The sequence below is a fragment of the Xiphophorus maculatus genome, chromosome 1 (assembly GCF_002775205.1).
Source record: "Xiphophorus maculatus strain JP 163 A chromosome 1, X_maculatus-5.0-male, whole genome shotgun sequence".
Classification (NCBI taxonomy): domain Eukaryota; kingdom Metazoa; phylum Chordata; class Actinopteri; order Cyprinodontiformes; family Poeciliidae; genus Xiphophorus; species Xiphophorus maculatus.
In genome coordinates, this window is record NC_036443.1 from 17,444,922 (window position 1) to 17,472,557 (window position 27,636).

A 27,636-nucleotide genomic window follows, 5' to 3' on the forward strand; every position below is an offset into this window, starting at 1 on the left:
AAAAACTCCCAAGTTAATAGCTTAACAAACTCTTCAAGGCTCACACTAATTTATACCTCTGCTGTCAGTACTGTGTGTAACGTCTATCGCCAGCTGAACTCTGGAGAAAATAACCAGTAACCTTCGGGACCCCACTTAGGGATAAGCATGTAAGGTACTGAATGGATGGATATATCTTTTTATGGGACAAAGTGTTGATCTATTTTAAGATGCATTAGACATCCTTATTGGGGTGCAAAACAGGATTTTATGTAGGCTAACACTGATAACTGCATGTACTTACTGTACCTCATTTTCTGTACGAACTATTAAATATCTCATCTGCATGATGACCCCAGTTACTCCATTTTATGGCTTTTCCACATAGCCTCTGAAGAACATGCAGGGTCTTTATTTTGGATCGTACCATGTTTGTTCTAGGCAGCTCAGTGGTGTGCTATTCACACTAAATTCCAAACCACACCAATCCAAGAACTCAAAATTTCATGCAGTTGGGCCTGAGAACTGTGATCATGGTCTGGCAAGTTTGAATGAAGTCATGTTAAAACTGCCCCTCAACACTTGGGACTCATTAGAAGAGCTCCAGAACTCAGTGTGCAACTTATCATTAGTGGTCAACCTGAGCTAAAGACAGAACACACGTTTTCCAACCTCGATCTACAAGTCCATTTTCATTTTAGAAAGCCCTCACCTATGCTTCAATTTCTATCTGCTTGTTATTCTAATATTGTAAACAGCTGTGGGCTAGTTATGGGGAGAGAAGAAGAACAAATATTGTAGAAATTGGGAGAGAACCAGATGGAGGTGGAGACACTCTGGATGGGAGAAGCAAAAACAAATGAGGCCAGAAGAAAGAACACACCAGGGGCACAATCCATGGTGTACCACAACCAGGTTGAAACCACATCTTTTCTCTGCCTCACTAGAAATATGAACCATCAATCATCAGAGAGAACAAGGAAAGATCAACAATAATAGACCAGCAGGGACCACAGTATATTGTACCATTGCATAATTCACTGACAAAAGCCTACAAACACCTCCATCTATTAAGCTGCTCAAACATCTCACTTTCACTTCCTCTTGTCGCTCCATCAGTCTGTGAATTATTCCCTCTCGCACTTTTTTTTTATTCTCTTCTTGTTTTTGCTATTCATCACTGTCGCTATGGCCAATGTTAGCAAATTATTCGACTCATTTATAGCTTTTTCGAGTCATTGCATTTCAACCTCAAAAACAAAACTCAGTAGAGTATAGAGTGTGTCCTCTGGCAGACACACAGGAAATGCTAGTGATGAAAGAGTGAACATAAGAATACCAAAGTCACATTGAAACATTGAGAGGAAATATCAACATAAGTAATGTTGATATTGGGAGACATTTTTTCTTTAAAACTCATATAGGTTTCACAAAACTTAATGAAACTCTCCTTTTCAAAATTTTAGGCATGAAAGTAGAAAAACTTTACAAGACAAGAGGTATGAGTCTGAACTGTCATTTGCTTAAAGAGAATGGCAATCAACTTAATCTTCTTTGAATACTTTGAAAGCAGAACTTGTCCCCAACAATGTTACTGGTGAACTCTGTACAAGATACGTCCTGTATGGCGCTTTCATGGTGTGTAAGCGCCATGTGAAAAAAAAGAAGAGATATTTCTCTAAGAAGAACATTAAGCATGTTTATTCTATTTTATTTGTATCTCTGGTTAGAAGCAAAAGCTTAAATGCTTCCTTCCTGAGCTATTTATGTTGCTGGCTCAGACTCTGATAACGACTTGAGTCAAATACAAGTCTTGTATTTCTGTCAGTGAGTGACCGCTTGCAACAATACCAGGTTTATAAAATGAACCTGTAAATCAAAAGGAATTTCTGTTATTTGAAATTTTCTAATTTTATATTAGTCCTTGCATCAACAATGGTATTGCAGTAACAACATTGTTGCTTTTCAAAGATGAAGAATAAATAATATATACAGAAAACATGGGCAGATACACCTACAAAGGTCTCATTATCAGTAAACTTGAGGTAAGTCAAACTTACAATCCTTTAAGACAATCTTCTACAAATAGTAGTCATATTTAAAACAATCTTTGAGCTGAAAACTGAAACCAGGTCAAACTCTTCTGGCAGTGTAGCTCTGAGATGTTCTTTAGTTCTCAGGGTTTGTTAAATATGCAGGAAGGTCTCCGACAGGTTACCTGATCTGGTAGAGTATCATTACAGCGCTGCATTGTCCTGTTCAGGGCATGAAAGGCACATACACATCTTACTGTATTAAAGGGTTAAGTTTCCTCAGACTCTGGCAGACCAGAGGGAATGAGTCCCACAAAAGTGTACACTCATTATTTTCCACATTTTCCAGTTATCTGAAGACAGACTCAATCACACCCATTTAGAGGCTGTCCTTAACTTTGACTGACAAATAAATATGCATCCATTTTCTCATTCCTTTGCATACAGTGGCTTCTCTGTTCTGAGGCCAACTATCTCTTAGTCTAATCCTGATGGGAACTGCTTTTACAGTGTCTCCGATAAAAAGCAGCTTGGCTTTGGAACATACCAGTCACTAGCTATCATGGTTAAAGTCAGCTAACTGAACAATGTACACTTTTTTTAGATATGTCTAATGCAGTCGTTTTGTAACTTTGAAAAGGCTGGTCTGAAAGTTGAAGATCCAGTACTACAGTACTACAGTGGCTGCAGGTAAGTACTGAATGAGAAGGGAATCCTGGGAGAATGGCTGTTCTCTCTCAGAATGACAGACAGGCAGCAGAGGAATGCATTCCAACAACTGGCCCACTACAGCACACTAAAGATCTTTAGTCATCCTCCAGTTTGCCCACTTAGTTGAGGAAACCCGAGTCATTCCAAAGTGGGGGGAAGAAATGCCACTTCAATAGCAAGAAAAATTACTTGAGACTGGAGATGAGAAGCAAGTAATCAGACCTGACAACGTGTTTTTCTGTGCTTATGGGGTTGTGTGTGCACAGCTGTATGTTTGTGTATTTGTGATCTGGATCTAATTACAGGTCCTCGGCAGTGGCCTATGAGAAGTGAGAAGAAATGGCAAAGAATGCTGTGATGCACCCAAAATCAGAATTATTGTAGCTGTTTCTCTTCTTACCCTGAAATCGCAGGACAAACCTCAAAGAAACATATGTGCATATTCAATGATATGTTAGTACATGTAACACTTATCCTTATTCCAGTTCTGGTATTATCATAGTGATAATACTCTAAACTGGTCCCACTAAGTAACAGTTATTTAACATTTAGAGTACAGTATGTCAAATTTGTGAATTTTTCAAAAACATTTTGCCCAAAAAGTTAATTAAATAGAAATGTTTTTCAAATTAGAAAGGGTATGGAGAATGTAGTGTGAATACAACTGCAATTGTAATAGTGTTGATCCAACCTAGCAAAACAAAGCAATATAACTCTGACAAAAACATGGCAGGTGATGGGAAAACATTTTTTGTGCCATGAAACTACAAATAGATGAACAGTATATCTTCCTTGTGTAGGCAATTTATTTCCTTAGCAGCTTTACAAGGTATACAAAAGGACTGCTGGGGTGACAGTTGGCTCTACAACACTTCTTTTCTCATTGTAAATTCCAGTTAAAACAATGAAGGAAAATATATTTTACCTTACTTTACTATAAACACTATTGCTTGACAACTGGGGGCTTCCTCATGTAGCATTTTCACAATTTAAGTTTCTTTTATGTGCATAAAATGTATTTTGCCGGGTTCAAAAAAGTGATATTGCGACCATGCAATACAATGATGACAGACAGAGTTGTGTCAATATTAAAAAAATAATTAAATATCTATAAAGCTCAGATGACTATGACTCAAAGACTTACTTATAAAGCTCACAGTATTAAAGAATGGAAGGTCCTGGGACCAGGGCCGTACATGCAAGGTATTTTCCGCAGACTAGTGAAGTAACTTTTTTCTCTGATAGAATAAACATGTTGTTGAAAGAAGATCAATTGCTAATTTCATGACTGTAATTCTTGGAAACTGGGCTCAACCCAAAGAATCTACAGGAAGCCCCATTTTTGTGAGCATACCACCCGCAGAAAGGAATCACGGGATCCAGTGCCTTGCATGTTGGGTGGCAGGTGAGAGCTTTGGCCTTGGAGGGATAATGACTAGAGGCATAATCTGGCTCTAATGTTCTACTTTAGCTAAATTATGAAAGAAAAATTGTGAACATGAGCATGAAGTGAAAAGGGATTGTAATGTCCCTGTTTTCAACTCCATTTAAAATCTCTGAACAGGAACTAGATATATCTTCAAAGTTGGCCTTTATTTTCATCTCAACACACCTGCTCCTTTTCGTGACCACATTCCGAATGGTTGATTGGAAAAAGCTGTGCAGAGACAAAATGATGGATGAATACTTTTCGAAGAATTCACAATTATAAGTCTCAGTACAGCAGGTGTCCCCAGAGCAAAATTCTGTCATGGTGACAAATATTTCTTGAAATTGCAATGTTACTTTTAAGGCTGGTAAATATGAGCACATAGAAAACCACCCACTGAAAAGTATTTATTTTAAGTATGATGTATTCAGCAAAGAGCAAAAGCTGAAATCCTTTGCACATGTATCAACAATTAAGCCTAATTTTGGCTCAAATTGCTTCCTGCGATGATGAGTGGACATAGTTAGCAGGCTGTTCTCAACTGCCAAACACCGAGATATGAAGTATCAGTTTCAAGTCAAGAGACTGACAGAAGAAAAAATGCAAGATGGTCAAATACACACATACACACTCAACAAACATTTCACATTCATGCTTCTCCAACACTCCACACTTATCCCCTTTTCCTCCCTAAAATGGTGGTAAAATTATTAAAGGTAAAGAGCCTTTAACACTTCAAACATGAGCAAAAGCTGCCAGTTTTCTTCCGCCTGCTGACTGACCCACCCACATGTACAAACGTGGTGGTGTAGAAAATAGCTTTCCACCCACCTCTGTATGCCCATAAGAGAAGCAGAAAGGCTTATGGAAAAAGTTGTGAGACCTTAACTGCCAATTTATTTCTGTCAGACCACAATACACTGAAGCATCTCAAATTCAACCATATCACTGCTGTCTCATCTCTAATTTTGCATGAATAAACAAAGAATTTTTCCTAAATAACACAAACTAACAAAAAACAAAAAAAAAAACAACTAGTAAAATATGACAGCACAATATTAACACTAAAAATGGAACACTTGATTGCTGCTGATAACTAATTACTTCCAATTCTTCCAGATCTTAATATATTAGTAACAGTATTATGAAGTTTTCTTTCTAGAAGTGTTTTTATTTCTGTTGCAGAAACCTGTGCATACCAGCATTTACATACTATTTGCATTAAGTAATGAGGAAACTCTCACCTCTGTCTGCAGTGTGTTGGCGCGCTGCTCCTTGGCACTGAGCGACTCTTTTAGCACCTCGATGTGTTGCTTGTAGTCCGAGTTCTGATTGGTCAGTGTTTCTAGTTTGGTTTGCAGGGCCTGCATCTCTGAGTCCTTCCTATTTAGCTCCTGCTTCAGCTGCTCTATCTGATAATCACACAAAATAAAATACATTTATTACATTAAAAAAGTCTAATTTTAGTGATTTCTGAATGAAGGGGAAGACATAATATATTTTTCAAAGCTTACCCTCAGCTTTAAAAAAATCTATTTATTACAACACCCAGGCATTTTAAAAACACAATGTGTCAAATTATGTTATAGCCATTCAGTATTATAATGTTATTACAACCTTACTCGGGAGTCCTTGTTCAGTTGTATTCAAATGCTAAGCTGGACAGCCGAAAAGCAGAAAATCATCAAGGGAAACAGATTGACTGGCTTACAAAAGCCATAGATACCATAAGAGAACACCACACAGCAAATCAAATTCACCAACACAGGGAGGTTTCTTTGCCGAGTAGACTGATGTACAGAAGGCTGGAATCTGACTGGTGCCAAAAATGCACAGAGTTGTTTTAAAAGTGAGATTTCTCAAACTGAGTAAGCAGAATTCACCACATAAAAATGAAAGTCAGACTGAACCACACCACATGTAAAAACCTGTAGGCACAGCATGACCCCCAAGGACTCATGAAGGTAAAACAGAGGCACAGTAAACTGTGAAATTAGGAAAATGTTTGTCAGGCGACCTCAGAGAGGTGACAGGATGAAACATAAAGAGCAAAAAATTATTCAGGAAGCACAAGACTTGATGTTTAAATTTAAAACAGAAAGCAGATATTTTAAACATTAGCCAATTAAGGAAACAACCTAACAGTAAAGAGGCCAATAAAATGAGTACTTCTTCTTGTTCTGTGATCCAAGGCAGTTGAGTGGGCATGAGGAAGGTAGGAGCTGGTCTGATGGAAGACACACATGGTGACAATGTCTGCTCCTACAGAAACACAGAGACAACACGACAGCAACTACTAAGCTAAAAGTCTAATTGTGTGTGCAGATACAATCTTCTGAATCACACAGCTCAGACTTTTGAAGTAAACCTCTACAAAAGTAGATCAGCCACTTAAAGAACTCATTTACCAAACTATGTTACTAAATAGTTTTATAGCATTTGACCAGATCAAAGTCCAGAGAGGAAAACAGGGAAGGCAGGGAAGGCAGGGACGACAGGGACGATGCCCTCTCTGGTTTCTTTAACAACAGTTGCACCTCAATGGCAGTCATCACCACAGCTGAAACACCACGAACCCAAACACTTCAAGGATATAGAATGAATCTGTGCATTGCTGCATGTGTGGTGACTTTCTGTGTCTCTGTGTGACTGTACGCAGAAAGATGAGATATGCAAAAGCAAGCTAGAGCCATCACTGTGATGTATATCATGGGTGAAGAGAGAACTCCCCTTCTCTGTTCCTCTGCCGTTGTAAGCTCACATTCATCTGTCAGAGCCCCATTCATAAAAACATCTCTTTTATGATTGCATCTGGAACTTCCCCCGATGCAATGACAAACGGGCCCATACAAAGAGCACCATTAATGAGCCCGAGAGAAACCTTTTCACATGTAGCACGATTCATTGACCTCAGCCATCAAAGTAGAATAAATAGCCATCACAGCCATATGGACAGAAAGTCTGTGAAACTTGAGACCTAATTCCAAACAAGGATTCTGACCATATGTTAAATGGATTGCTTTAATAACATACTTTTTCAGTGTGATAGACCACTGAAAACATCTTAAACCAGAGGCCACATTTATCCATTTAAACATGTTTCACATAGTGCGTTTTCTGCTACAGATACATAAACTGATGACACATTCTACACTCTCCAAAGATTTATTTTCCACCGAGTGACCTCTCCAACCTATGGAATCTCCAAAATATTCTAGTGTCTGTTTAATTTTGTGCGTGTCATCCAGTGCACATTTGAATGTCAAAAGAAAAGCAGCAGTCAGTCATACAAAGAGAAATCTTTCTCAAGTCTTTCTTAAGTGCAGAACAGAATGATTCACAGAAAGCCGATAGTTCGTGAGTGTGTTCCATCAAACATGTTATCACTTTAAACAGGAGAGACCTGATACCACTCCCGCCCCCAAAAACACACACACACAAATTTGTGTATCTGTCTTGTGTTTCTGAGGAATACTAAGACACTCCACATTCAGAGAATTACTTCCCAGAATCATACTAAATGAGTCTGACAATATAGGATATATAACAGTCTACCTATACCAGGCTGCCACAGTTTTGGTTTGGGAAAGTTAAAAAGAAATCCTTAGCATAAGCCAGAGATGCCATAATCATTAAATATTTGTGGCACTGTTACATAATTTGCACAAGCTCTGCTCAAGTGTCTCAGCAGTTGCTCAATAATTAATCTCAGAGTATGCTATTCAGATGATCTGCCTGCACTGACGAGAACTGACTAATATTGGCAAACTTAAAAAGGCTCCACGTTTTCACCTCACAATTATTGGAAACAGTAAAACCAGACACTGACTTCACAGTCAGTGTGAACTGATTCTGTCCTCAGTAGCACTATGCGTACTTTAGACCAGGGCTCCTCAAATCCAGGACTCGAGGGCCGGTGCTCACCAACGTTTAGATGTGCCCCTGGTTCAAAACACCTTAATCAAACAGCTGTCCTGATTATTTGACTCAGGTATATTGAAACAGAGGCTGGTTTTGAGGTTACCTCAAATCCAGCCTAATGAAAGGCTTTATGCCTTTCATTCCAATGCAATTCCAATGCACCATATATTAGAGAAATATGGATTATAAATAAGTGCTCATGCACTCATGATGTAACATGCATCACTCAAATCATGCAGCATGACGCCGGCTGGTGTGACATGCAAAGAGTTTCTACCTTAGTTTTCATAAATTTAGAGTGGCTCTTGTAGACTTCCACCTGCTTGAGTTCATCCTGCCTTTCATCAGGGTGCAACAGGCCGGTGGTTTTTAGCATCTGGACCTCATCCTCTAAGTCTCTGATGTTTCTCTCCAGCGAAGAGATCTTGGTGTCCTGCACCAGCAAATGCATTTTTGGTACAGAGTCAGAAACTGGTAACTACTAATATATCAGCAGGAATAGGGCTCAGACATAAGATTTGATCGCAGAAGAGTCTATGATGAAAACTATCCAAAGTGATTTACCTGAAACTTTTATACAAAGAGAGCAATGAGGATTCCAAACAGAAATATGATCAATATTTCTGTTTGGAATATTGGTTGTTTATTTACAGACGTCAGAAGGGGTCCGGATTTTACATAAACTATTCATGAATTCAATGGCATAGCAGGTTTACATAAACCCATTATAGATGTTGTATAGTCATTAAACCCTGTAAAAAAAACAAACAAACAAACAAAAAAGCTTAAATGAAATCATTAAAGCCAAAAATTTATATGGAATTTGTAATCATAAGTGTTTGCAAATTTTTGATCACAATTGTCCAGCCCAGTGTCAGATAAAAATTTTAGCAGAAATAGATAAAAAAAAAAAATCAAAGATGAATGCATACATCTGTGACCAGCTCAAGACAAAAAATAAATTAGTATCCATGATTGAACAGTCCGTCATGAACAATTCCTGAGCTTGTAAAGTTGCATGGATTTGGACAAGTGTTAAACTCTAAACCTTGAAAAGGAAGAGAAACATAATTAAATAACTGGAAGCAGACTGTACAGTGCCATCAGCACAAACCACAAGCAGAGATCTAGACATTTGACCACTATTACATCCTCTGACATCAGCCCTGCAAACCACACTGTGCTGCATATGTTTCTAAAAGCACATGGGCAGAGCAAGCAGGAACACATAAAGGTGCATATTAAATTACTGAAACAAACATACTAGAGTGTACACTTGGGCAGAAGCTTTTTGGATAGCCAGGAAAACAGTAACTCACTAGCTATGCTCTCTGCATTATATATTATATGTGCAACTTCTATTGGAAGATAAAAAAAGGCATAGCAAAGACAAACTGCTTATTACTAAAATTAACTTGACATACAGAAGGATGGCTATCTATTAAAAGTTGAACTCCAAAATATTAAAAAAAAACAAGCAATGGTAGATGTCATTGCTGCACCACAACTCAGAAGGATTAGGGAAAGAGATTAAAAGTCATAACAGAAAACAGTTGTCTATGTCAAATGAACTAAAAGATAAACACATGAGCACTAATACAGTACCTGCCAGATAACATCAGGATCAAAACAGAAAGAAGCGTTCGTGTTCTGCAATTACAAAGCATAAATTTGCACATCTTAAAACAAGCAGCACAGCAAAGACTAAAACAAAGAAAGGTCAGATATACAGGAACTTTAATAAGCTGGTTAAACGAGGTAAGTTTTATACTAGCAGGATTGCGTCTATTTTTTCCACTTCAAGTGTGTCATAGGCCTTTCTGCTTCTATTTCCAAATAACTCAGCCAGTTTAACCTTTGCTATTTCTGTTTGCTTTCTGTGTACAATCCTGCTGGGCTCTTAATAGGTGGAAAAGTCACAAAGTATGTGTCAAAGATAACTGTGGCTTTGAGGTAGGGAAATCACTTTTAGAACAAGTGCTTTGCTGAAGGAACACTAAATTGTGTGGGGGGGGGATTACTCAAAGACACATGTGGAGTCAACTGCATTTTTCACAGCAGTAACAGCTTCAAAAGGCTGAGATGAGAGTGAAGGGTTCCATATGTGACATTTGAAACAAACTGAATAAGTGTTTAATTCTGCATGGTCCAATACTGCACATTGCGGCTATAGTAAGGCACGATAGAATGATATACATTTAACTGATAATCAGAATACAATGCATGCACTGTATGTGTTTTTCTACTCTATTCACGCTGAAGCAGGAGCATGCAACAGACGTGAACTATTGTCACAGATAATAAAAAAAAGAAAAAGAAAACAACCTCACTCACTGCCAAAAGGAGAATAGATTTATCACTAACTGGCATGCTGAACAGCTGAGAAGTGGGATATTATCACTGAAAATATTGCCTTCTTGTGGATTTGCTCAGTCCTACCTTCATATCAATGACAGTTTGCAGAGTTCTGCTCTTAGCCGGATCAGCTGGGAGCTGGTTACGCCGATGGAGCTCCGGGGGAGGGACCCGGTAAAAGCAAGCCTGACGGCTCATCATCTTTAGCTTTTTCTAACACCCACAGCTTCAAAGCCACTTGCAAAGAAACACTGATAAATCTCACTGGCTCCGTCCTTTGTGCTCCTCAGGTTGTGTTTTCTTTAGGAATGTTATAAAATCCATTGCTGTGCTTCCATAGAGAGTCAATAAAACTTTTCCTATGATCTTTAGTCTAGTCCTTGATGCTATACTCGCCAAAGGATGATTTCTATCTTAGAAAAGGCTGGATGGATTTTTCTGCCAGGTTTATATCATGTTCTTTCTCTGTTTGCTAGTGGGTAGTAGAAGGCACCTTCAGATTTAGAACGAATGAATCAGTCTCGACCACCCTTTTCGGCATGAATCTCCAATTTTTTTTCTCCCACTTGTTTTCACTGTCTCTCTTGCAGATGTCTCTGGCATGCTGAAGCTTGTGCTAGGCAACAGTTTCTGCCAGCACATGCGCTAAGCTTCTTCTATCAATAATTAACGGTAGCACTGACCTGCAGCAATGCCTACACAAAACCATGAACGATATTCAAGCTACAGGCACACACAAAAGCACACATCCTGGCACATGAAAAGTTGCTTTGAAAATGCCTTGTTACTCCACTGTTTCATAGAGATTTTAATACAAATTGTGACAGCACTAACACAAAGTGCATTAAATTTTAAAGGGAAGACATCTGTTACTTGAAAAGTTATCATATTTTTCTGAATGCATTTACATTCAATAAGAGAGTACATGCAAACCTTTCCTGAAAAGATTATATAAACAAAATCAAATGTATTCAGACATAGATACCTGAGGTCAGGACTTAAGTTACTTGGACTTGGACAGAGGTATGAGGCATAATTTACCTTACCTTTCTGTCAAAGCCTGTGCATACATTTTACATCCTTCAAAAATTTCTGTCTCAGAGAAGGAAATTAAGTCAAGAGAGCATGTCATCTAAGGCTATCGTCTCTGTTCCACATATGTCAGATCTGAGGACATGGACAGAACAGAATCAAATACAACACTACAACACTGACTGAAGGATATGGTCAAAAAAGTTCAATACTGGCCTTGAGGCAATGGTGTTAAGTGTGCCAAACACAAAACATGGCATGGAGTTATGTATAAAACGTAACAGGCCAGACAACAGGCGAAATGAGGAATTTTTTAATTAAGGTTAAAAAATTAACATAATCTAATATTGAAAAGTATTCTAAAGCAGGAAAAGTCCAATTTAAATGAAAGCTCATCATTTCAACAAAGGGCATCATATTTCAGTTTTAAATACTGATTTTTATGCACAATGATGAAATTGCAAGGTGTTTCAATATCTATAGTTGCAAAATGGGCTCAAGTCATCCCTCCTCCTCCAACATCATGTTTGACATCTGTATACAAGGTTCTTGCTGTTAGGCTGTGTTTGAACCAAACATTTTGCAGTATATTATAAATAAATTTGATAAATTTGATCTGAATCAAGCAAAAGGGTATTGGAATCAAAATATATGGATATAGAGAACAATACAAAGTATATATAGCTATATTATTCAATATGTACAATATACCTTGCCAATGCTAATCATAAACATCAAGCCAGAAACATTTCTTAGAATTTTATCCATTTGTTCTCCCACCATCATCCACCCACCCACTTTCCACAAAGAATTAAAGTGGACCACAACCAAATACTTTTCATATAAGCTTATAAGCTTTTATTTTAAAACAAACTGTAGCACTGGCCAGCTAAGCATTTGGAAAGGGAAAATGATTTATTGTTTAATGTGTAAGACTGTTACATCAATCACAAATTTTATTGCAGCTGCATGCTTGGCTTCATAACCATAACAGACTATTACATATTTATTTACGTTAGACCTTCACTTGTAATTTATATGTCTCAAAAGGGAGACAGGACTTAAATATATAATCGGTTTATGTTGCTGCTGGCCCTATAAAATAAAAGAAATATTCTAAACGTTACCAAGCAGTAAAATATAACTGAATATTTACACTGTTAAGCAATCAGTGAATCCTTACTTCAGACACATAAGAGATTTAAAACATACAGTCAGTAAACATACTCCTGAGCAGTTTGTCAAGACAATCATAAACTCAGAGGAAGTTTGTCTTCCTGAGAAACAAAGAATGGCTGTAAGGCCTCCAATCACTAGGTGACAGCAGTGCTCAAGCTAATCAATATGCTCCCTGTTCAACCCAGTAGAAGAAGTAAGCAACACAGTCACACCCATAGACATTACATGTGGTGTATATGGTGATACCATTGTTGTGGGTGATCTAGAGAAGTTTGTGACAGTGAAATGAAAAGCAGCGGTGGAGGCAAGTGATGATAGTCGACAGAAAAGACAAGGAAATACAATGAAGCCTTATAACCCTTATGCGGGTAGCATGCTCCAAGTTGGCCCAAAAATTTGTACTATAACTTCAGACTTTTTAAACTTTTAAGTTAATAAAAATGTAACAATATTAAAATACCACACCTCTTATGATCTTGTGTTTGATATAAGGTACAATGTTTGTATAACATACATTAATGACAAAAACATCTTTAATCTTTGAGTTACCCAAAAACTTGGGGCCCTGGACTACTGTCCCTATAACCCCTTAGATTTACTGTGCATGCAAAATTTTGTGCATATTTCATCTCTTATAATGAGCTAAAATATAACCAAGTTGCAAATTTTAAAAAGCTATATACCTTTTTCCTTAAAAAGGAAAAAGCTGATGAAGTTGACAAAAAAATTGTTCAGAATGATGCCAGTGATTCGTACAGATAAATAATTAAATAAGGTCAAGTTCTCAATAGTTTTTCATGTAAGGGGGAATTGCTGCCAAAAGAAAAAACATATTCCATATGGGGGCATAACATAAAATCATTGAGGACCACTTGTATAAGGCATGAGTACAGAAGAATGTAGGCCTAAAAAGGTACCAACCAGGACAAGCTTTCTGTCAAGTAAATGAAACAAAAAGAAGGAAATAAAGAGAGAACGAGGAAAACTAAAAAATAGGCATAATTAAAATTAAGAGAAAGAAGTAAGCAAAATGGGAAAAAAAATCCCAAAACAGACAGAAAAAATAAGGTTCTGCTGACATGAGCTTCCAATTTCAACATGTTAGCACTGAAGAGTTTAGAAATCAACATTTCTGAAGCTTCATCAATATTTTCTGAGGAAAGAGCAGATAGGGAGGAGCTGCCAAAACAAGCAGAATGAGTTTTAAAACCAGGGGAGTCATAAGTGCTTGCTTGCTTCTTTTTAACAGCAGAGTAATATACTCAACCTTCCTGATCCCACACTGAGTGAGATGTCTTCACATGAAATAGGGACCCTTACTCTATTTAGAGCCCCTACAGAACATATGACAACATCACTATATGTAAGAATATATAAATGCCAAAGCAGAAATCTCACAGAAAGAGTGTATGTTTATGCGTGTATGCCTTTGGCAGCAGGTCAGGGCTGGGCAGGATAAGACCAGTGGTGCTGCTGTTATTATTGGGTCTGCAGGGACCTGGCGGCTAGGGAAAGTCAATTAGACCCAGATTTATGCCTCTCAGCATGCATATGTGTGTTTGTGTGTCCCATCACACATAACTTTGCTTCACAGTGCATGTAATCACCACAGCAGCTAAACTCTAACTGAACAGTACCACTTTGTGGTCACTTTTAGTACTGCAAGAATTAAAATTTTACACCACATAATAGTTTGGTGTAAAATTAAAAATCTGTTTAAAATAAGGAAATTCAATATTTATGTTAATTCTTCTGACACCATGCACTAATATTATGTTGGTAAGGTTAAACTGGTAACACTCATGATAATATGACCTTACCTACACTAGTGCTGCTCAGGTTCAGTCCTAGAGAACTACCATCCTGCAACTTTAGATACATTCCTGATCTAGAACACCTATTTCAAAAGGCTGAATTCCCTCACCAGCAGTAACTCAGCTCTGCAGAGGCTTGGTAACGAGCTACTCATTTGATCCAGGTGTGTAAGATAATGGGTGTATCTAAAAGTTGCTCATGAGGACTGAACTTGAGTACCCTGACCTACACCATCCTAGATGTACATCATCAGCAGTGATCCACAACTTTTTAAAGTGATGTGTTAAGCGTTTCTCAATTCCGGTCCTCAGGCCCCCCTGCCCTGCATGTTTTAGGTGTTTCCCTTCTGCTACACACCTGGATTGAATCTATGGGTGATCAACAGGTTTCTGCAGCACTTGATGGTCATGCAATCATTTGAATCAGCTGTTCTGGAATAGAGGCACATCTAAAACATGCAGAGCAGGGGGGCCTGAGGACTGGAATTAAGAAGCACTGCTTATGACCTGGGAATTTCTTCACATTTTACCACATTACAGCAACAAGGTTCAATGTATCTTATTGGGATTATACACAAAAGACCAACCCAAACCAGCTATAAAATGTGACCCAGATTTATATTCAGTCTTCTTTTTGTCCCTCTAATTAAAATCCAGCACAAACAATATCTAAAGGGGTCAGCTAGTTAGCACCAGAGTGTAATTTAATTTCAGCATAAATACAGCTGTGGTGTGAAGGCCTCAGAATGGTTTGAATATAAGAGACAAACATCTAAGGAACATACCAGAAAGGTCAAAGATACAGTCTGGTTAGGTTTTCGTTTCAAGAAGTGCCTGTGGTAACCATGGTAACTCTGGAGGAGCTGTAGAAATCCAAAGCACAAATGGGACAATCTGTTGACAGGACAACTATTTATTTTTCCCAGAAGAATGGCACAGTTGAAGGAAAACTATAAGAAGTTCTATCTAAGATTTGCCACAGACAAGTGGAGATGCTCTAATCATGTAGGGCCAAAATATGACTTTTTTGCCTCTGCACAGCAGAAACATGTCAGGGGTTGCTTATCTTCAGCAGGGGTAATGATGCTGGCCGAACTGATGAAAAGGTGGACAGAGCAACACCTGTTAGAGGCTGTAAAAAAAGAGGAGGCTCAACTACGACCAGGATAATAAAAATTCAATCAAAGTTCAAATTAAATAATTTAGATGGAATAATATTTATGTCTTAGAATGGTCCAGTCAAAACCCAGATCTAAATCCAATTGGGAATCTGTAGTACTCTCCATCCGATCTGACTAAGCTAAAAAAAATAATAATTTCTTCCACTTCACAGTTAGGGACACATTTGTTTTGATCTGTTAAATAAAGTTAGGGAAAATACATAGGAGAAAACTGGAGAAAGACTTCAAAGGGTTGAAATTGTTTGAAAGTCACTATACTTCTAGAGACCACATCAACACTGACAGTGATTTCACATCTGGATATGATATGTTATGATAGAATTAAAAGACCATACATTTTTACATATCCTACATCTGAAGCACTACTTCTGTAAAATATTCACCTAAACCTATGAATAGTATTTCTCCTCTCACCAACAAAAACATTGAGTCATTCTCCAAACAAACTTTCCAGCAAACTGAAAACAGGGACATTTATTATCCTTGCTTAAACTAAACAAGCACTGTCATTTAAAAGTGAGCAACGAGTGCAGTAATGAAAAGCGGTTGGGCTGATTTCCGTTGGTGCTAATCAGAAAACTAAGGTCTCCCTAACAAAGGCAATTGCTTCACTATATGATCCCTGGCTTGCATTGACCATGACATGTGCTAGTGTAATATACAAAGTGAAGCAACCTGTGCCAGACATTAGCTGCTTCTTGTTCTGCACACTTGTTCTTCAAACAGACCAGCCATTCAAAAACTGATACATCAAGCAAAGAGTTTCAAAGGAATCCAACTGCCAAACCTCCTGGCAGTTTCTCAAAGACATCCCAAAAAGCTTTACAAAGAAACTTCAGAAAACTTTAAAGACTAAATGTTTTCACTCCTGAATGCTAAAGTTCAAAGTGGTGGACATAGTTAAATTGCACACATATATGTATATAAATGGTCCAGCAAAGACCCTATTGCCCTTGTCTTCCATGAGGGAAACGAAAAAAAAGGGAAAAAAGCTGAAAGAACAACACTCCCTCTTTTTTCAATCAGGGAGGTCAGTGTTTTCTCTCATTAATCATACATTAATATTCAGATAAACACAGCCTATTTTTCTACTTTAGAAAAACAGAACCTTTCTAGCATGTCTACCTCTCCCTTTGACAGACCACTGAGACATGGTTGCCCTCCTCCTTTGCAGAATACACAGCCTATCTGAAGCTGTCAAATGGTTTAAAAATAACATGACTAAAAGAATATGTAAACAGGTACTCACGTCTTACGTACAACTCACAGTTAGGTCCCATACATGACAAACGGATACATACACGCACACTTCTGCATTAGCATGGCCTAAACCAACCAAAAATCGCCTTGGTGGCCAAACTCTAGGCAAGGGTGGATATCCCATCAGAAATCCTTGGAGGGAAATGGTAAGCCGAAAGGATCCAGATGTGTACACATGCTCACGCCCACGCACGCATACACACATTCCTTTATTCTAACTGGAGGGAGACTTGGAGAAAGAAAGTCAAGAACATTACGACACAAACGGTGTTGGAGGCATACACCAACATAGAATACACACTCACACACAGAGCCAGAGATAGAGAAATTAAAGGTTAAGAAGATTTAAAAGTTAAAAATAGATAAGGCAGGAGTCAGGAGCTACAGAGCAGTATACTGCTAGCCTTCACAGTGGAGGATACACACACCTGTGAACCCCCACCACTTTCTGAACCCACATGCTGTGGGTGTCACATCAGGAGAAAAAGATTAACATTTGGATTTTTTTTTTATGAGGTTCAGCATAATCCCAATTCATCTAATATTCATTCCTTTCATTGCAGAGAGATGCCAAATGCAACGCTGGCTGCACTGCAACTGACAAATGATCAGCAGCTATATATGCAACATGTGCATGCTCTTGAACAAGCACGGAGACATATTCACGCACCAACACACACACAACACGAGATTGTAAAACTGCATGGCTGAACAGGAGCTTAGAGCTCTCCGTATGTTAATCTGGTCCATTGATAAGACCTGCTGAGCTGCTTTCTGCTCTAACACCACACAAAAAACATACTAAAAAACAGGTGCATGCATAAAAACTCAAAGCCAAACAATGATAAAAGCAGAAAGACAGGCTTTTGCGTGAAGTTACACAAGAAAAAAGCTAATGTTGATATTAGAAAATCTGTTAAGATTTTTTTAAAAAGATGTTCAAGTCTTAGCTATGATGCTATGAAAAACAAATTGTCCCTTCTGATTTTGCTTTTTGACACATTTACAAGTATCATACTGTCAAAGAAACTTCATATCAGAAAATAATTTTCTTGTTAAATACGAAACAACACAAATATTTAACTATTGAAACAACCTGGTTCCCATGTGAAAAGACAACTGTCTCCATTTTTTTCTATTTAATCAGTATTTTACCAGGAAGTCCCTTGAGATAAAATTTGTTTTTCAAGGGAGAGCTGTTGAATCACAAACTAACTGTGGTAGATATTTTTTAAAAGCTGAGCTCAATTTCACCAGACAGGTCTGATTACTGACAAACATTTAAAATCGAGAAAAAGTCTTAAAAACAAAAGGTGGGCTAAAGACTAAAAAAAAGCTATAACAGAGTTTAAAAAAATATTACAAGATCCGATGATAAAGTCACAGATTTTATTGGTTCAGTTTGGAAAGGGCTGCAATGCCATTTTCAGGCTTTCAGACTCCAGCAAGCCAGAGTGAGGCCCATTATTTATAAATGAAGAAAATGCAGAATTGTGGTAAATCTTTCCAGAAGTGGCTGTCTGGCCTACCATAAAAAGCTAATGAAGCACTCATAAAGGACATCACAAAATAAACCAGAATAACATCTAAAGCATTGTAGGCCTCAATTGCCTCAGTTACGGTCAGTGCTCATGATTCAACCAGAAGAAATAAACTCTGCAAAATTGGCATTCATGAAAGAGTTTCAATACAAAAACCCCCTCTGTCATCTTCATGATCTCAAGTCTTCTGGTAAAATATTCTGTCGACTAGCAAGATCATAATTTAATTTCCTGGAACGAGTGCATGCTGCTATATTTGGCATAAAGCTAAAACAACATTTTGAGAAAAAAAATAAAACAACATTATAGCAACAGTTAAAAATGGCAACATACAGTAGCTGCCATAGACAGTTATGTTGCCATTAAAAAGAAACCATGAATTCAGAATATCCTTCAGGAAAATCACTGACCATTAGTGTGTGACCCTAAACTAATTCATACTCGGATTATGTTGAATGACAATGACCCAAAGCACATAATGAAGTCTATTCCTGAGTGGCTACTACCAACAAAATTAGGATTTTGGAGTGGCCTAGTCAAAATGGAAACTTGAATGTAATTGAGAAACTGTGCCTTGACCTTAAAAAAGAACATCCATGGTCAAAATTTCAATAGCTGAATTAAAGCAACTTTGCAAAGAAAACAAGGCTGGTTTTCCACAGAGATGCACTAAATTGCTCGATGGCAGTTACTGCTGCCATTGAGCCTGTAAAATGAAGTCATCAATATAAATGAAATTACACATTGAAAAACTATGAGGAAGACGTACACACCTCTCTCAAATGTATGTTCTCCAAGTGGACATCAGCTTCCTGGGCTGCCATGGTAATTATGCCTGTCCGCTGTCCTCGTCCCCACTGTCCCTGACCCTGAAGCAACTCCAGCAGCCTCTGGATACTCTCGTCTCGTGCACCCAGCGTCTGTTTCTGGGAGTCGATTCTCAACTCCATCTCTTCCATAGTCTTCCTCAGCAGGGACAACTCATTGGCTTGACGCTCATGTTCTGACTGCAGTCGGAAGAAGTTTTCCTCTGTTGGATCCTGAGGAGGAGGTGAAGAAAAGCCGTCGCACCCAGGCACCTGACAGGGGCTACATGGATGACGGGGGCTAGAGCTGGGCAATGCTCCCTGACTAGGACTGTAGAGGGGCTGGCTTGGACTGTTCCTTTGTCCAGGCTGAAGGGTGTTGGCTGGGCTAAGTCTCTGCGTGGCTGCCAATGTATTACACCCATAGCCAGGACTGTGAATAATGATGTCAGCCTCTTGTTGCCTTGGATTGTAGGTGTTCGATGGACTGGCTTTGGGGCTGTTCTTTGGTGCTGGACTGTGCAGGTTTATGGAACTTTGTCTGGGACTGTGGCCAGGACTGAGCCCCCCTCTGAACTCCTGGTCCATATGGTGTTCTCTGTAGGAGCTGCTCTGCTGCCGCTGTTGCCGCAGGCGACTGTTTGTCTCTCTGTGAGCTCTCAGCTCCTCCTGTAGCTCCTGAACTGTCAAAGGAAGTTGCTGCAACCACAAAGTGATTTTTTTTCAGTAACCATTCAAATTCAAAATTGCCAAAACTGAGTACAACACATATACACATACAAAAAGAGTGAGTGTCTTAAAATCAACAAATAAAACAGACCTTGTTTCTTCTTATATCCCCCAGCTGTAGCAGAATGAGATAAAAGAAACAGATACATAATGCCAGTAAAGCTAGAGGGTGCTAGTTACACAACTACGCCACAAGGGGGCGGGCTTTATCTTAGAAACACATAGGTACATGGAGCATTGATTTGTAGTTGACATACCATTAGAGTGGAAAGGTAGAATAAAGTTGGTTATTTGTTTGAACTGAGCTCACAGGTGTACTTACTAGAGTAAAATAGAGTAAAGGAAAATAGATTTAAATACTTAAATAGAATTGTCATATTGTAAATTACTAAAAACTTCGATATTGTTTGACAACAGTATTCTGTTTTTGTTTCAAATAAAAAATATGTCAATATATTAAGCTAATCTCATAAATCTCTAAAGTTGACTGTAAGTAATGATAATGTTTCTACAAGATTATTAATTATTAAGAACAACATGAATGTTCCTTGGACAGGTGTCTCTGACATATTTATGTTTTCCATTATTCAAAGTGCATCAAAAAGGGACAAATCTAATTGAACATCTGGTAACCATAAACAGCAAAGCAAATTATTAAAAATTTTTAATCAACAAGAAGCTGAACATGAAAGTTTTATTACGATCAAGATTAAATTTAGGAGGGAAAGACATAAAAGAGTATCCACAAACCCAAGTTTTCATAACCTCAATAGAAACAGTATGACAGCTGTTTCTGTAGCAGCTGTGTCCTTCGGTATTCATTTTCGGGGATTTCTGCTTCATCTGCAACCTTTTTTTTGGAAGAAACAATAGCAGTTTTGTACATACAAAATTGTGATAAGTTCAGACTATGTTTTTCCTGAAATTATAATATCTGATAATTTGGTGACAAAGTCTTTGTACTTGGGGAACACAGTAAACTAGATCAACAAGCAGCTGAAGACTTTATTTATTTATTTATTTATTTACAACTTTTTAATCCTTGAGTCACTGTGTGGTTTTTGTTTGTTTGTTTTTTTTTTGCTGGGGAGAACCAGATCATTACTATCTTAAAAAATAAAAATAAAATAAAATTAAAAAAAACGGAGCATATTAATTGAACTATTGAGGGTCTGCTTTAAAGGTTTGGTTGATTTCATATATTTATTTATTTATTTTTGTTTTGTTTTTTGTTTTCAAAATCTTTAACACAATTGAAACCAGGAAATTCTAAATAATGGTTTCATAAAGATAAACTACAGCAATGACTACTGGGTGTAAACTATATTGCACATAGTAGTCAATTAGAAGATTCATAACTTTTTGGACAGCCTCACTGTCTGTCCAATGTTTTAGTCAAAAAGACTATTCTGCCAATCACATGAGTTTCTATGCTTTACATGGACTGGTTTTTCCCCTACACTTTTCTTGTGACAACAATTTATCAAGTGATTGTTACTTCCTCAAGCCATCCCTCACCCTGCCCACTGACAGACAAGGCTTCAGTCTGGCAGCATAAAATAGGTAAAACTAAAAAATTTTGTCAGAGGACAAAAAGGACAGAACTTGTTCTTAAAGGTGAAGAAGAATAAGATTCTTTTAATAACTATATTTTGTGAGGAAGAGAAACAATGTCTTCAACGATATTCAAACAATGACAGGTAGAACAACGCTGTACGTACCATACTACTTAAGAAATCACTGCTAAAACCAAAAATGATCAAATAATTATTATAATTGTGACAGCTGAGAAATTAGACTACTGTTTTAATGACATCTGTGAAAAATGTTACATTTTTGCTACAAAAATGTAACAAAAAAGGATTTTACTGCATGCTTCAGAAAAGTATTTGCCCTCTAACAGATTTCTTTGTTCTTATTTGTCCTGGTTTTTGTCACACACAGATGCTTCAGATCGACAAACAGATTTTAATAACAAATATAACCGGACTTATTACAGTTTTCAAATTATGATTGAATTTATTTATTTAAAAAGTACTTCCCCCTTTTGCACTTATAAGTAAGTAAATGTAAGTGACATTTTTTTGTGAGATTTATCTATCTCAAAAGCCACACCCAGGCCTAATTATAGATGCACTTGTAGAATAAAATTGTCACTTAATAGAAAGTTGGTCATTTTTAATTAGCCCTTCTTGTTTGATAGTCAGAAACATTTAAGTGTGGCAAATATATAAAAAAATATGAGAAAATCTGTAAAATAGCAAATACTTTGTCCCACCACTGGACATGTCATAAATGTTCAGACACATCTGACATGTAGATTTGCGTTACAGAGTCTTTCAATCAGTAGAGTCTGACTAGTTTTGATAGTGATAATCTATGCAAAAACAAATAAATTTGTTAGGAAACCCCTTTAACATTTTGATACTAATAGTAATTATTTGTGGGAATCCTTTACTTGTTTTTCACGCCAACACTTTTTGTGCTCCTGTGCAGAAGGTGGAGAGTGCCAAGGACACAGAGTGGAGATGCAGAAGAGCGAGGCGAGTGAGTTTATGGATAATCAATGCAACATCTCACACTGAATATTAAATTAGAGTGGGAGGACAGTCCTTCTCAAAAACACACACAACTGAGACTGTAGATACACAAATGCTTATGTGTACAGTGTACAAATTCACAAATCAAAGAAACACATACACACCCAACACACAAATGGCTGCAGGGGAAAGGTCAAATGAGTGCAGATGCAAGAGAAGGTGACATTCCTTATGGTAAACTGCAGCTATCGTGTAAGATTCACCTGTTTTCCAGAGACTCACAAAAAGATAAAAAGTTCACAAAAGGAGGGGTGAGAAATGGGGAAGAAAAATGGAGAAGAAAAAGATAAACTGAACTGGAGGTAAGTGAGAAGATAAAGGGTGACCTTTTCGTTTTTTGTAAGAGTTGGAGACACTGAGTTATGGTGTTGGCTGAGGCACGGGGAAAGACATGGTTGCTCTTTAATGAATGGTCAAATCAATACTGTGAAGAAAACTGTGAACAACTTGAGCTCAACAGCTGTGGGCGGGTGTGTATGAGAGACAGACAATGGCAGAGAAAGACACAAGCAGAGACAGAAGGCAACACAAAAAAACATGTTCTTTTCTTGACTATGACCATTTGCTCTTAATGAAGCTTTTAGCTGTTTTTTTAAAATTGCTTTCAAAGCTTTTAATTGCGTGGAAAGAAATACACAAATTAATATCAGGCAACTAAATTTGATTTGGTTAAGGTAGAATGACCTTGTTCACAGAGTCCGAACAGATTGAGCAAATTAAAATGCAAAGGTGCAATCAAGGACAAGTCAGCTCACCATGTTTCAGATGAAGAAAATTATGTTAATCAGCTGTTTTCAAGCATATTTGAGAGCAAAAAGGGTGTCTCATATTCGTTTCTAATTAATCCTTCTCTCCTTTTTACATTTTCTGACTTCATGTGTCATGCATGTGCGCATAGTTACAGTATAGTGCACTTACACATTATGACTTTATGACCAAGTGAGATGAAAAAGCAAGAAATAAAAAAATGCAGAGGAGGCTCCTTGGTTACAACAGGAGGATGCAGATATTGTTTTTTGTATGTGTAAAAGCAACAAAACAATCAGTTTCAGCTTCTGTAATTTGCGAAACCTCAAACAATTTTTTAAAAAATTGGAATAGCATTACTATGTAGTATTTGGATTCTCTTCTAGAAAAAGAACAGACACACAAAGATGTAAAATGCCCGATAAAGAGAGAAACAGAAGGGCACTGAGATAAAAAACCAAGGGAGGATAAACAAAGAAGAGACACTACACAGTCACCATGCAGTGGGTGAGGCAGACAGATGGATAACACCTCTGAATGAGTGGGACAGACTCCGGGGGAGAGACTGCACAGGACAGACTGGTCACCACTCCTTCAGCAAAAGCTGTGAGCCCTTTGAGAACCCGGCAAACCCGGCAAACACCTTGAACAAGTTCCCATGGAAACACATGGAGGTAGCATGGAAAACATTGTTAGTCAAAACGGCAGCCAAGCTATTCAGTGTAACCTTGAAGATGAGAACAAATGGTGTTTTGACAGAGTGATTTTCAGAGATGAACACAAAACATCTGAATGTAACTAATGAAGAAACTCACTGAAATTACTTTTCGATATTTTGTCACCTTACAATAACTACGTGTTTCCTTATTATTCTATAGGGCAGACCAACACAAAGGAGTTCACAGCTGTAAAGTGGAAGGAAATTGCTAAATGTTTTTCAGTTTTTAACTATTTAACTAATAAAAATAAGTGACATTGTATTAACCACTCCAAATCCATACTAGAACCACATTTTACTGCGCTAGCAGCTGTAAAACCTCTGGGAAATGTGTTTTAATATGTTCTGTAATTAATTGCTTATTCTTCTCTGCAAAATATCTCAAACTCAGACACAATGGTTAGTTAATGAACAATTTTTTCCACACACTCTCAAGTGGCTTTAGTAGAGATGCAACAATCTACAGGCCAGAGATTATAATGGCCCTTTATTTTCATTCTAAAATGCAACATTATGTACTTTGATGCACATCCTTCATTATCCGTTGCTACCTCTTTACAAAAGAGTACTTTTGTACTTTACTTTTTGTACTTTACAAAAGTACAAAATGTTTTCTGAGGTTTTGCTCTTGGATAGAGAAAGTCAAAAGAAGTTCAGACAGAAAGCAAGAAACAGAAATCCGTATTGGGCAAGAAGCACAGAATTGGTGCATCTTCAATACTTAGGCTAATTCAAAGAGGTTCAACAAATGTGTACCAAAGCTGTGATTTTCATTTTAAACAGTGTTTAAAAACCATGTAAAATTTCTTCCTTTTTCTTTACAATTATACATCATTATTTGTTGATTTGTATCATAAAATCTGAATAAAATAAGTTGAAGTTTGAGGCTGTAATATGTAAAAGTTCAAGTGCATAAGGCTCTGTAGCTGTCTGCTTTCTCACCTGTAAATCGTCTTGGTTCACGCTGCACTGTTCCTTAAGAGCAGGCGTCCTTACTCCCTCTTCACGCCTACTCCCCTTGTCTCTCTTTACATCAGGGCTCCAGAAATTAACACTATTAATGCCATAGCCTGTCTTTCCATCCCTCCCTCCATCCAGTTCCCTTCGGAGACTTTCATTCTCTCTCTGCAGATCCCTCAGCTGAGCCTGGAGATCACAGGTGGAAACCTCTCCCCGATCATCCGAATCCAGTGTTTGTGTGCATCTTCCAGACTGCCGTCGCAAACTGGAAGTTCCTGTAGAAAACACAGTTTGGTCTCCACAAGAGTCTGATAGGTGATGCATACCAGAGGCTGTGATGTTTGGGGTGCTTCCAATTGCTGTACTGCGGCCAGTGGAAGATGAGCGGCTGGTACTCCGCCCTAATGTCATGGTACTTTTAGGGTATCCACCAGAGGGTTCCAAGGACTCCCGCTCATTGGGATACATGGTGCCAGAAATGGCATAGGCCGCACTTAAAGACTGGATGTTCTCCATGGACATGGTTTTCCCACCTGGAGCTGTTGCTGAACCACGAGTTGATCCTTTATCTGCTGTTGATGTGTTGACTTTGAGTCTTGAACCAAGCTTTGAAACTGAACCTTGTGCTCCGGTCAGTTTAGCTGCTGGTGGAGGCCCGCCCCCTGACACAGAGCCGGGCTCAAGTCCTGATCGGGACCCAGGACCTGAGCTGACAGCCTGTTTACCTTTTCCCTGTTTTGTAGACCTCGAGAAGCGTGAATGAGATGAGCTGCCATCATTTTGCCCACCACTCTTTGCAGCAGCAGCAGTCAGCTTGCCGTGCGAGGGCTTGGCTCTTATGTTTAAAGGCATGGTTGTATGGCAAAATATAACATCTGGAAGCAAATTGTCACAGACAGAAAAACTGGGATATCCATTTGTGGAATAAGAATAAGCAATGGGAGTAATAAAGGGCACTTATTCACTTGTCCATATCTGACTGTGCATGAATTGAGACTTATTTTGTCTTTTGTGAAGAAAATATGAGGTTGTTGGCAGTGATGCTCCAAGAAGTCTTGGACTTTCAGTTACACTGCAGGTCATCATGGATTCTAGGCAGCAAACAATAAGACAGACATACAAGAAATACAGAAATGCAACAACAAGAATAAGAATAAGAGATTAAAAATGGGCAAAACCAACACAACTATAAATAGTAACCATTTGTGTGCTCACACTAATACAGTTCTTTTCAAAAAGGTGATCAAAGTTGTAAACTCTCCCCAACAACTTCAAGAATAAGTGTTTTGCTTCCCACTGCTGACATTGCAAATGTTGGGAGAACTGAATATCAACTTATTTGCTAATAATGAGATTATAGATCAGTAGCAAAATACAGAAAACAACTAAGTGCTCTTAAATCAGCACTCACTGTGTCTTAAGTAGAAACCATAAAGCAGTATCCCAGTCTCTACATCCCAAAGCAAAAGTGAAAAGGAAGGAATGTTGATAGGTGTGATTAATTTAGCACCACAGAGAGTATTAAATGAGAACTTAAATGTCTGCAGAGGTCTGACAAAAAAGAAAACATTGTGCGGAATGCTTTGGCCTCAGGAGACTGCAAAGAAAATTGAAAGACCACTCTTCATTACATCCCATCCCTCTGGGCCAATTTCAAATTTACAGTCAGACTTTGCAAGGCTGTACACTCCTCGGGCTTCAACTATAAATAGGGGACGAAAAATAGGTACTTTGAATTTAGGCCAAATCCTACTTGGTACATTATGATAAGAAATCAAAATGCAATCAGCAGACTTTGTTAATACATGTGTATGTATCATATTAAGTGGTAATAAAGAAACTTCTTGGATTTAACATGTTACAGACAATACTATATTCACATTTTCAGACAAATAAAGAAGTTCCCTTAGAGACCTAGCATGTTGGGGGAGCAGACATTGAGAACTGACTATAAAGCAGGGGAAAATAGAAATCATAATCCCTCCTCTAATCTAAGAGGATTGGGTACTTGGAGTCCCTTTACAGGATACAACTGAGGGACTGGTTAAATCTGCCTGTCAATCATAACAGAGCTGTCAATCCCTTATCTGTTATTGCTCGGGACAATAAACGGAATGTCCTGTACAAGAAATGTACAGTCTAAATGACAATAAATTGGGCTTATAGAAATGTACTAGGGAGTTTTTCTATTCAAAGTGAGACAATGATAAAATAAATTCTACATATGGTTAAAACAAGAAAGCACACAGATGCTAGCTAGTACCTATAAAGCTTTTTCTATATTACAGATACTGAGGTGGAGGTGCCACAAATAGCTGGTTCATTACAGTGAATGCCAGCGAAGTATATGCCGCTAAATGTATTACATTTTAAAAATGTATTACATAAAAAATAAAATAAAATAAAAATGCGGAGAGGGAAACTGAAAGGTGGTGGGAATGCTTGATTTAAATGCGCGTCTGGCATTAAATCAGTCCACAAGCGCCTGCAGCTTACTTTGGAGTCGACAACCAGCTGTTGCTGTGGAGAGAAAAGTGGAGTCACCACCCTTACTGCGAAAACAGAACACCTTCAAAAGCATCATAATTTATTATTCATAATAAAAAGGGTTTACTAAGTAGTCTAACATAGTTTAAAGCTA

At 37.9% G+C, this 27,636-nt stretch overlaps 1 protein-coding gene across 1 annotated transcript in view; it reads right to left on the reverse strand.

The window, feature by feature from the left end:
* Nucleotides 1-27,636, reverse strand: part of LOC102221082 (ELKS/Rab6-interacting/CAST family member 1-like) — a 164,597-nt gene that overhangs the window by 136,539 nt on the left and 422 nt on the right. Inside the window, exons 2-7 of the mRNA XM_023331286.1 lie at nt 24,978-26,086; nt 20,062-20,085; nt 19,209-19,940; nt 9,679-9,723; nt 8,351-8,506; nt 5,397-5,564 (exon numbers count right to left, since the gene is read on the reverse strand). Coding sequence (XP_023187054.1) covers nt 5,397-5,564; nt 8,351-8,506; nt 9,679-9,723; nt 19,209-19,940; nt 20,062-20,085; nt 24,978-25,847 — 1,995 coding nt within the window. The 5' untranslated portion in view covers nt 25,848-26,086. The remainder of the gene's footprint in view (nt 1-5,396; nt 5,565-8,350; nt 8,507-9,678; nt 9,724-19,208; nt 19,941-20,061; nt 20,086-24,977; nt 26,087-27,636) is intronic.